Below are 12,080 nucleotides of genomic sequence, written 5' to 3' on the forward strand. Positions count from 1 at the left end.
TCAGAAAAAGAATATACAGAGTGAGAGATAAAGCAAGTTGACAAGATAAAATGTAGTGTGTATTGTCTGTACTATTCTTTCAACTTAAAGGTTCAAAAAATCATGGAAATATACCTATTGAGGCATGCCTGGGTGGCTCAGTCATTTGAATAAGTGTCTCCCTTGAGCTCAGGTCAACGATCCCAGGGTCCTCAGCAGGGAGCCTGCTTCTCCCTCTCCCTCTGCCTGCTCTTCCCGCTTCTTGTGCTCTCTATCTCTCTCTGTCAAATAAGTAAATAAGATCTTAAAATATATATATACAGATATAGATACTATGGATTTGTTAAGTGAAATAGTACATATGGTACAATTCTATTTTATTTTATTTTATTTTATTTTTTTTATTTATTTGACATACAGAGATCACAAATAGGCAGAGAGGCAGGCGGAGGGGGGGTGAAGCAGGCTCCCTGCTGAGCAGAGAGCCCGATGCATTGAGCCCTGGGCTCAATCACAGGACTCTGAGATCATGATCTGAGCTGAAGGCAGAGGCTTTAATCCACTGAGCCACCAGGCGCCCAAATATTCTATTTTTGTAAAAAACAAAAACAAAAAAAACCCCACACATGTATACATGCAAACATACACAAAGACACACACACATATGCAAAGACATATATTAACTGCTGTAACAAAGGAGCCAAAAATGTCATGGCTCAAAGAAGACAGAAGTTTATTTCCTGCTACTATAACAGTCCAAGATAGATGAACCAGATCCGTAGGTATCTCTCCTCCATTCAGACTTTCAGAGACTCAGGATGATAATGACTCTGACATTTTCAACACAAGATTTTCAAAAGTTTTTTCCTTTCCAGCTGAGGTGTAGGGTCAGAGATCATCTTACTTCCACTCACACTTCATTGGCAAGACTTTCCACAAGTCCATACCTCACTGCAAGGGAGGCTGAAAATATCAAACTGGGCAGCCATGTCCCAGCTTCAACTCTCACCACTTGAAAGAGATTTATTAGAAAGCAGATGGACTGCCTCTAGCCTAGGGCAGTTCCTACTCATCCTTCGGATCCCAGAAACACCACTTCTTTCAGAAAGCAAGCCCTCCTTGATTCTCATCTTATTTTGTGAGTTCCCTTAGAACTAAGAATTGGTGCCACCTAACTTATCACTTAATTAAATGTTTTTTAAAAAACAATTCCAAACGTTTTCCCTGTACTCGTTTGGAATTTTTACACTCAAATTCTGTTCTTTTATTTTATTTTATTTTATTTATATTTTAAAAGATTTATTTGAGAGAGAGAGCGCGAGTGGAGATAGGGGCAGAGGAAGAGAGACAGGGAGAAGCAGAATTCCCACTAAGTACAGAGCCTGATGTGGGGCTTGATCCCAAGACCCTGAGATCCTAACCTAAGCAGAAGTCAGATGCTTAACCAAATGAGACACCCAGGAGCCCCTCAAATTCTGTCCTTTTAGAAGTTACCCTAAAAAATATTCCATGTATTCTTTTAACTTAACAATGTCTAATGTTAATCAAAACCTTACCCCCCAAAATAACTTTTCTTCATTTATATTACTACTGACTGATACGCTATTTTTGCTTTAATTCTATGTACTTTTTAAATTTCACAATTATTGCTTTAAATAATCAACGTTCATTTATATTTACTCATGTAAAATGACTTTCATTGTTCTTTTTTTTAATCTCTGACCTTCATTTTCCTTCTACCTGAAATAAATTCTTTAGAATTTCCTACTTGGCTGGTGGCAAACTCGACTGTGTGTCTGAAGATCTATTTTACAATCATTCTTAAAACAAATTTTTGCTTGGTGTAGAATTTGTGGTTGGTAGTTATTTCCTTTTAGGCTACTGCAGATATCCCACTGTCCTTCACCTTCTACTACAGCTGCTAAATAGTCATCTAGCAATTTAACTAATATTCCTTTGGAGGAATTTTGCCTGTTTATCTGGCAAAGATTTCCTATATTTGGTTTTCTGCAGGATGACTGTTTCTCTATATATGGATTTCTTTTAATGTGCACTTTTGGAATTTGTTAGATTTCTGTAACATCTGACTTGATGTTCTGAAAAATTTCCAGTGATCAACCCTTCAAATACTATGTCCTCTCCATTTTTATCTCTCCTCCTTCTAGGACTCCACTGGACATTTCTGCTCTATCTTCTATACCCCTTTCTCCTTTTCTCTGTATTTTCCCCTCTTTATGTTGTATTTTGAATTTCTTTTGGCCTATCTTCCAGTTCACTAATTCTATCTTCATCTGTACCTACTCTTTTCTTAAACCAATCCATTAAGTTTTCAATTTTAATCTTCATATCTCAGTTCAAGATGTTTTTATTTTTATTTTCCAAATCTCATAGGTCACATGTTACAGTTTCCTATTACTTGCAACTGTATTCAAACTTGTGCCTTCTTTTTTTAAGATTTATTTTAGAGAGAGCCTGTGAATGTGGGGAGGGGTAGAAGGAGAGAATCCTCAAACAGACTCCCCACTGAGCACGAAGCCTGATGCAGGGCTCAATCCCAAGACTCTGAGATCACGACCTGAGCTAAAATCAATAGTCAATGCTCAACCAAGCAAGCCACTCAAACACCCCAATGCCTTATTTCTTTAAAACAGAAAGTATAATCATTTTTATAATTTGTGTCTAACTATTCCAATGCTTAAGATCTCCAATGAATTAAAGGTCTTTCTGTTCTCATTCATGTCTTGTTTTGTGGGTCTCCTTACATTTGACTGAATGGTGATCATTTTACTTGGAAAGCTATTTATACAAGCAATAATATAAGGCCTAGGATGAAGCATTTTCTTGGGGGCTTTTTTCCCCCTCTTCTGCAGATTTATTTGAAGTACAATTGACAAAATTATATACTTTTTTCCTTTTTTTTTTTTTTTTTAAAGTAGGCTTCATGCCTAGCATGGAGCCCAATTCAATTCTTAAACTCATGACCCTGAGATCAAGACCTGAGCGGAGACCAAGAATCAGATGCTTAACCAACTAAGCCACCCAGGCACTCCCAAAATTATATATATTTAGAATGTACAGGGCGCCTGGGTGGCTCAGTCCTTAAGCAAATGCCTTTGGCTCAGGTCATGATCCCAGGGTCCTAGGATCAAGCTCCACATCGGGCTCCCTGCTCAGCAGAAAGCCTGCTTCTCCCTCTACCACTACACCTGCTTGTGTTCCCTCTCTTGCTATCTATCTGTCAAATAAATAAATAAAATCTTTAAAAATAAAAAATGGAAATGTACAGGAGCACCTGGATAGCTCAGTCAGTTAAGCATCTTGTCTTCAGCTCAGGTCATGATCTCAGGATCCTGGGATCAAGCCCCATGTCAGGCTCTCTGCTCAGCAAGGAGTCTGCTTCTCCCTCTCACTCTCAAATAAATAATTAAAATCTTTTATGAAAATAAAGTATATAACATGGTGTGATATACATATACTTTGTGAAATTATTACCACAATTAACACATCCATCACCTTACTTAATTTCCTCTGTGTGTGTGTGTGTGTGTGTGTTTATGTGAATGCTGAAGATCTATTCTCTTAGCAAATTTCAAGTGTACATTACAGTATTATCATGGTCACCACGCATGCCGAACATTGTATCTTCAGAACTTGTAACTGAAAGTGTATGCCCTTTGACCAGCATCTTCCCATCTTCCCAGTATCTAGCCTCTGGTAACCACCATCCCACTCTGTTTCGATCAATTCGGATTTTTTCTTTCTTTTCCTTTTTTTTAAAAATTTGGTTCCACATGGGTGAGATCATACAGTATTTGTCTTTTTCTGTGTGGTTTATTTCACTTAGTTTAAAGTCCTCTTGGGTTCATCCATGTTGTTGCAAATGTAAAGATTTCCTTCTTTCCCATGGCTGCATAATATTCCATTGTCTACATCTATCTATAGATATTTCATATATTCTTCTTCCATTTATGCATCAATGGAAGCATTTTCTTTTTAAAGAATTGTGCTTGCTTCTCTCAGGGATCCAAGAATACTACCAATTCTGGGCTGTGTTAAATCACAATCAAGGCTTGAAGTTCACCAGAAAACTCGGGAATTCTGAAAATAGGCTGTAATTCCTTTGGATGTCTGATCCATTTCCTCGACCTGAGTCCCAGCTTATTATAAGGGTCTCCTGTTAGATATCCCACTTTGTGGACATCCAAGGCTTTGATATTTCTTGCCCTTGGCCTGAGATAATGATAAAGCCAAGTCCAAATATACTGAAATTAGTAAATGCCACCAGGAGAAAAGCAGCTTCCATTCTCACTTACTTACCAGAGTAAAAATTCAGTCATTTCCTCAACTTTTTACTTAAGTGATCCAAGATACTAACAAATAATGTGACTTATGTGAAGGAATTGAATTTTACTGACCAATTATTAAAAAATACTGGCACACTCAATGCATGCTATATGAGTCCTTTGCAAACAAACCAAAGACATTTTATTCCTTAGTAACTGTAGAAGTATAATATTATCAAAATTATTATAGTAGATGCAATACTTAATCCTCTACCACTATCATTTGTCATATATTCATGATTTGATATTCTTATTAATTTCTTCTACTAATACTACTAATGTAGTATTCTTATCTGGTAGGTTCTTTTTTTGTAAGTAGAAACAAATATATAATTATCTTTTGATTTCCTAAAGCCATCCTTAAATCAGAAATGTACAGAATGAAGAAATGCAACAAGTTCTTTAACTAAACTTTATACCATATTTCATCAAATCTGAGGTGGTCAGAATTTATTCAACATACCCTTTGCCTAATCTTTTTTCCAATGAAATGGGTTTCTTCCTTATTTTTTTTAAGATTTTATTTATTTATTTGACAGACAGAGATCACAAGAAGGCAGAGAGAGAGAGTGGGAAGCAGGCTCCCTGCCTAGCAGAGAACTTGATGCGGGGCTTGATCCCAGGATCCTGGGATCATAACCTGAGCTGAGGCAGAGGCTTCAACCCACTGAGCCACCCAGGTGCCCCTTCTTCCTTCTTTATATTTAGATATAACCAAATGGGGGGTTTTTTGGCGGGGAGGGTGGGGGTGGGGAGGGGTACTGGTGTGCTTATCTTGAGGGCTACTTTTGTTTTTGTAATAAAATATAAAGTCATGAGAATTCAACCTGACTACTGCTTAAGATTTCTTTACACATACAAAGACCTGTTTGGATTTTGTGAACCTTGGGAACTAAGAACTCTGAAATGAGCAAACATGCAATCATCCTCAGAGTATTCCTGATTTTATAAGTTCACAGGAAAGATAGCTTTTAGTATCATTTGCTCTGCCTTCACTGATTTATTTTGTCCCTATCCTTTTGTTTGTTATTTTGGGATTAAATGTTGACTTACAGAAACACTGAGTATCAAATGTATGTGCTATGAGTATGTTCTTAAGTATTCAATTAAAAACAGCCATAAAATAATTCAATGAACAAGGCAGCAGCCATATTAGAGATTAATGAAGAAAAACCAGAAGGTTATATCCTATGATAGTGTTATCAAAGCAATAGGGTCAATTTTAATGGGATTTTGACATTGTTTTAGCAAAAGAGTTGATAATTTGGGGGTTCAGGAACACATATTTATTTCATTGAAAATAACGGTATATACTTTCAACTTACGGAATTTTACCTAAAAAATTTTTCAGCATCAAATTAATCTCTTAAGAGACAATTTAAGAAAACTGAACGTTTGTCATGTTTTGAGAATTTTCTAGTCATTTATGGTAGTTTTTTCTATAATGAAACACTATGAATTCATTCAACAAATTTATCTGTGTTATCTATCAAATTCTTGATGCTGCAAAGATATCAACAACAAAAAAATAGATAAAAAACTCTGCCCTCAAAGGCTTACATTATACTGGTCAAATTCAAGATTTCTTTTTTTATATTTCAATCTTTTATTTATGTAGAATTTGGCATGAAATGATTCATTTTTTCTAGTGTAGACTTTGGTCTGCAACCTTCTGATATCAAAATTCTACTAACGCATGGACATAAGCTTTCAAGAAAACAATTTTGCAGTAAGTACAGAAAGCTTTAAAAAAATATGTAACTTGAACACATTATGATACTTCTTATACAACAAAAATAACACCCAATCCCTTAATATTATGTTTTGTAAATTATATAATGATGTGTAAAAATGATATACCTTGTTTAAAAATATAAAAGGATTCACCCATATGTGAAACTTAAACAAAACAAAGGGAAGTAAAGGAATAAATCAAATAACAGGCTCTTAACTACAGAGAATGGATGGTTACCAGAGGAAAGGTGGATAGGAGAATGGGTGAAATAGATTAAGGGGATTAAGAGTACACTTATCTTTTTTTTTTTTTTTTGGGATAAGAGTACACTTATCTTGATGAGCACTGAGTAATATATAGAATTGGTGAATCATCATATTGTGCACCTGAAATGAAACTTAACACTGTATGTTAACTATACTGGAATTAAGACTTAAAAATTAAAATATAAAAAATATGAATTTTAAAAAAAGAAAACAAAAACAAAAACAAAAAAATATGAATAATATGATCCCATAAACATTTAAAGATATAGATGGCTATATACCAAACATTAACCATAGTTATCTTTAAATGATAAAATTAGAAGCAATCATACCCTTTTTTTGCTTCTGTTTTCTGTATTTTCTACTAAATTAGAAAAATAATTGCAATAATGAGCCACCACAGATTACATTTATGAAACTCAATACAAAGACCAAGTATTATAGAACAGGAACCAAGGACATTTAATAGTTTGCTCATTTCTCCAAATAAAATACTATGACAATTCTACAGAGTTAGAGTACTGCTTAGAAAGAAATACCAGAGAACAACATCCACTATTACCATTTGTAAAATGTCATTAGATAATTAAAATAAATATACATTTTGAGTTAGTTACCTGTCCAGGGCTTCCTTGAAGTATTTTCTCTGGACATCAAACTGAAAGACTGTACGTTCACAATCAGTTGAAGCATTATCACTACCCCCATGTTTCTTCAGGAAGGCATCAAATCCATTTTCATCTGGGTATTTCAAACTACCCATGAATACCACTAAGTGGAAAGAACACAAAGTCACAGAAGACAAAGAGTAAGACAATGCTTTTATTATCAAGGATAAAACTTCTCAAATGCAAAAAAAAACTGGAAGAAAATATACCAACATGTTAACAATGGTTGTGTCTCCATAATACTTTCTTCATTTTATTTGTTTTTGTAATTTTCTATAATGCTCATATATTAGTTTTATACTAAAAAAAAAACTAAGCATAAAAAAACTAAGAAATATTTCATTTGTAAAAACATTAAAATGCAAACAACATAAGCATGTATGCAGATTGTTATTATAATAACTCCTAAGGAGAGAAGTTTGCCCTCAATTAGCTTAGAAAAAATATATAAATAATTCAAGAAAACAAATGGATTAAAATACCTCTGTCTCTATCTATATAGCATCCATACAGGTTTTATTTAGGTACATTTATAGTTAAACCAAAGATGTTGTTTTGTTTTGATACTAATCAAGTTTTTTTAATTTTCTGTATTTCTAATGCTTTGACATCTTGGGAACTTGCTAACCGTGGGAGAGACAGCCCTTCCCAAAGCTAAACACTAGATTTCTAGAGACAGGCAATTATCTGCTGATCTGTTGGCCTTAGCATACCTGAACAATAATAAAATCTACTTGTTAAAATATTCTTCTAAGTGGTTTCATCCTAATCCACAAAACTAGTATGGTTAAGGAGATTAAATTTAAGTCTTCAGCTATAATATTCATAAATATTTTTTCTCAGCCTTTTACCTTCTTAATCATATCATACTTCTATCAAACCAGTTACTCATCTTTGAAATCAATTCATACAAATATGGAGGAAAAAACACACTCAGGAATGGTATTTTACAAAGATCTTACTGTGTTCCAAAAAGTGTGCCAGCCCGGGCAGGTCATCCGGATCAGCAAAACTCCCAACTCCAACACAAAGAGCCGCTGCAGACTGGAATAAGTAGAACACATACAAATAGTGAGTCAATCCTAAAGAAATAATACTGTCATCACATATTAAGGATTCACTTGGAGACTGATGGTTTCCAACAGAAAGTAATAAAATTCTTTCCCTGAGTATCAGGAGGAGCAGCAAAGTGAAACTCACCAGAACTGTGTCAGTTTCACCCTGCTGCTCCTCCTCTTGCCATCCTGCCAAATGCTGAACAGGTGCAGACCTAAGGGAAAAAGCAGAAACAGAGAGAAAAAAAAAAAAGGGAAGGGGACTAGCCAGCTTACCAAATATCATTTCTTGCCAGCATTTCAGAGTTCTGAACAAAGTCATATTTCCTTATTTATTAGATTTTGGAAATCTGCATAAGTAATATGTCTAGCAATTAGCAATTAAAGACTCTCTGTTCAGTAACTCAGTTAATAGATGAGAGACTTCTCAGTGTTATTCAAAAATTTTCATTTTTATTAAAATGGTAAATACATGTCAGGAAAACATCTAATAAAGAAAATGAGTAAATGGTTAAAAAAGAAAATCTTTATTAAAAATCTATAGAACTTTAAAGAGGCTTTTTAGTTCTTCACGTCTTCATATATAGAATACATATATCAATAGATATTCCCCCAATACCTTTGGCAAATCAAAGGTTTTTAACAAATTAGATCGTCAAGAGGTATACCACTTAAAAATGATTAGGTACGTCACTTAGAAATGATTAAGTACACCACTTAAAATGATTAGGGCATACCATTATGTCATTGTAAATTAAAAGACACAAAACAGGAGGGGAAAATAAGTCAATCTGAATCCTTAAGGATAGGAAGCTGAATTATTAACTTACCCAAATTTTTCAAATATCAATTTTAAAAGGCTAACATATTTGGCATCAAAGAGAGTTTTGATAAATGGTTACTCTTTTAGAAAGAGAACTCTTAAGAAATAGCATGTTCCTGGTATGAAGTTTAACCATGTGTCAGATAATGAAAATATGTTTTTAGAAGAACCAAACAGCCTCCTTTGATAATGTAAATCCCATTTTGTAGACACAGGCACATAAACTCAGTTAAAACATGGGGGAATATCCACTTCTTCGAACCACAGTCTAACCTGTTCTATGATGTTTAATAGATGCCTAACCTGCTTTCAGCTCCAACTACCCCATAAAGATTTCTTGTCTTGACCAGCAGGGCTGAAGACATTTTTGTATAAGTTGACTTAAACCACAGTCTATCAGTCAGCTTTGACCACAGCAAAAACAGGCTCTGCGATTGCTAGAAAAGAAATTCATACTTGAGAATTATCTACCCAAGAAATTCATACTTGAGAAATTCATACTGGAGAACTGACTTAAGAAAACCCTGAACAAATCATTAATTCTGTATATATCATACTTAAATTTTAACCTCTTCAATTTATCAAAACTTTCAGACCAAGAACAACTTCCTTTCAGGATGAGGAAAATGGAGGGGGATGAAAATGATCCTCAGAATAGTAGTTAACTTCTTAATTACGTAAATATTCTCCAAAAACCTCAAAATTATTTCTTTCTACTTCTTTTACTAATTCTCATATTTACCTTAAACAAGGTCCACATTTTTCCAATAAAAATTAAATCATAAAACCAATGCAAAACCCTAAACTACTCTTAAGGCACCTCTTATCTTGCCTATCTAACTTTATTTCCCTTTTGCAGATACTTATTCATTCAACGAATATAAACCATTTCCAATGTTACAATCATAGGACCTTTCCTTTCACGAGTGTAACCACTGCATCTGAACAATTTGATTTCATCTTCAAACTACATTAGGTTCCTGCATTCCTTTCTAAAATGATCCAGAACACTAGCTATTGATATCTTATGAGGCAATATATCATACGAGAGTTTTCAGAAAAGAAAGGCAGCTTTAAGCCATTTTTAAATGATCACTATAATCTGATCTTGATGCTCTAGAAAAGGTAAACATTTATAGAGTTTGATCCACATAAGCAAAATAAAAAGGGGTACCAAAATACTGGATGCACATCTTCATTTGTCAAAGGGGTTCACAACTGCTACGTAAATCTAAGGTATTTTATTACATCTAGACAATAAAACTGGCTGTCAAAACAAGCTTTTAATTTAACCCTAGAGTTTTGCTTATCAGTTGACAGACGACATAAAGAAGTTCAAAGCATGGAAAAAGTAATTAATAGATACATATAGAAACTTTCAGACAGGAAATATTCAGCTATGAAGTTATCACATCATCAGTTTTAGAGCTAAAATGGACCTTAAAAATTATGTATATAATCTAGGGACACCTGGCTGGCTCAGTCAGTAGACCATGCAACTCTTGTTCTCATGATCAAGTAATTTCAAGCCCCACATTGGGTAGAGAGACTACTTAAAAAAAAAAAAAAAACTTAAAAAAAATTATGTAAATAATCTAATTTTTTTGTTTTAGAAATGAGAAAATGAAAAGGCATAAAACCATCCAGATAGAGACAGAGCCAGAATTAGAACTCAGGTTTCTTGAATGTGGATTTCTTTCTACTCTGTGACTTTTATCATTTCTTCCTTTCTTTTATTGCTCTATTTGGAATTATGAGGTCTATTTTAAATTAAGTTAATGTATCAGTTCTGGATTTATTCATAAAGACCTTAATATAGAGTATCAATTATTTCTTTTCAGTATTTTCATTTTTATTCCTCAAGTTTTCCAACTAAAACCACTTGTCCTATCATGTTACCCCAAAACACGCATCATTCATAATATATATAGCAAGGGGCAAATAGATTCTTAAAAACGTGATCCAATTCCCCCAACAACTTAGTGTAATAACTGGTACAACCTTCTTTAAGAAAGTAATTTTTCCAGGAAGACTGACTATCCACAAATGGATTTATTCATAAAATATCTACTACCTGTATTCTCACATCTTTATATCTCTGAGGGCTGACCACCTTATAGTATGTTTGACATCTAGATTTTAGACTTAATAATATGAATTTTATTTCATTTGTATATTGACTATGTCATGTTGAATGTATTATTGATAGTCAAGAAACTAGCTTTAACAAACATTAGCTGATCAATTCCACTGTAATGTCTCCAAAAAAATATTATCCTCTAATATAGGTGCTCCCTACTATAAAATGGAGGCATTCGTCAAAAGATGTCCAGAGAGGGGAAATTCTCCTTATCAAGCCCTATTGTTATATTTATTTATTGTTATTACACTTAGCCCTTAAACAAGGCAGGTTTGAACTGCTCAGGCCCACTTAACTTGGATGTTTTTTAATAAATACAACATTGTAAATGTATTTTCTTTTACTTATGATTTTCTTCATAATGTTTTCTTTTCTCTAGCTCACTTTATTTTAAGAATACAGTACATAATACATATAACATATAATACATATAACATACAAAATAATCAGAGTGCCTAGGTGACTCAATGTTATGCATCTGCCTTCAGCTCAGGTCATGATCCTAGGGTCCTGAGATGGAGCCCCATATTGGGGTCCCTGCTCAGTGGAGAGCCTGCTTCTCCCTCCCCCTCTGCTCCCCTGCCCTGTTCATGCTATCTGTCCCATACTCTGTCTCAAATAAATGTTTTTTTAAAAAAATATGTGTGAATCAACTATCTATCAGCAAGTCTTCCAGGGAACAGTAAGCTATTAGTAGTTAAATTTTAGGGGAAATCAAAGGTTATGCAAGGATTTTCAACTGCACAGGAGGTTGGTACCCCTAAACCCCACATTGTTCAACAGTCAACTATATGTATTACGTGAAGCTCAACTGACCATTTTTATTTCAATTCCTCCAAATTACTTGGTGCTTTCCCATAAAAAGGGATGAAAACACATGAAATTACTAAGCAGAAATTACCCATGAGGACTCTCAGAATCACAGGCCCAGGTGAGAATTCTATACTACCTTGTTCTTTTATTTTTCCAGTCTCTCCAAAGGCTATATACTCTCTTATCCCTCTACTCCATGCTAAGAATAATACAAATCCTCAAATATTACCAGTGATTACTTCTGAGAGTATGTTTTTT

The 12,080-nt window shown here is 34.1% G+C and overlaps 1 protein-coding gene across 2 annotated transcripts in view; it reads right to left on the bottom strand.

Moving 5' to 3' along the window:
• NRDC (nardilysin convertase) overlaps positions 1-12,080 on the bottom strand; it is a 115,645-nt gene that overhangs the window by 56,049 nt on the left and 47,516 nt on the right. Inside the window, exons 3-6 of one of the 2 annotated variants that reach the window (XM_044238215.1) lie at positions 9,173-9,306; positions 8,192-8,261; positions 7,954-8,035; positions 6,941-7,094 (exon numbers count right to left, since the gene is read on the bottom strand). In XM_044238215.1, coding sequence (XP_044094150.1) covers positions 6,941-7,094; positions 7,954-8,035; positions 8,192-8,261; positions 9,173-9,306 — 440 coding nt within the window. The remainder of the gene's footprint in view (positions 1-6,940; positions 7,095-7,953; positions 8,036-8,191; positions 8,262-9,172; positions 9,307-12,080) is intronic. The other variant, XM_044238214.1, reaches the window with a different exon arrangement.

Source organism: Neovison vison, chromosome 2 (assembly GCF_020171115.1).
Source record: "Neovison vison isolate M4711 chromosome 2, ASM_NN_V1, whole genome shotgun sequence".
NCBI lineage: Eukaryota > Metazoa > Chordata > Mammalia > Carnivora > Mustelidae > Neogale > Neogale vison.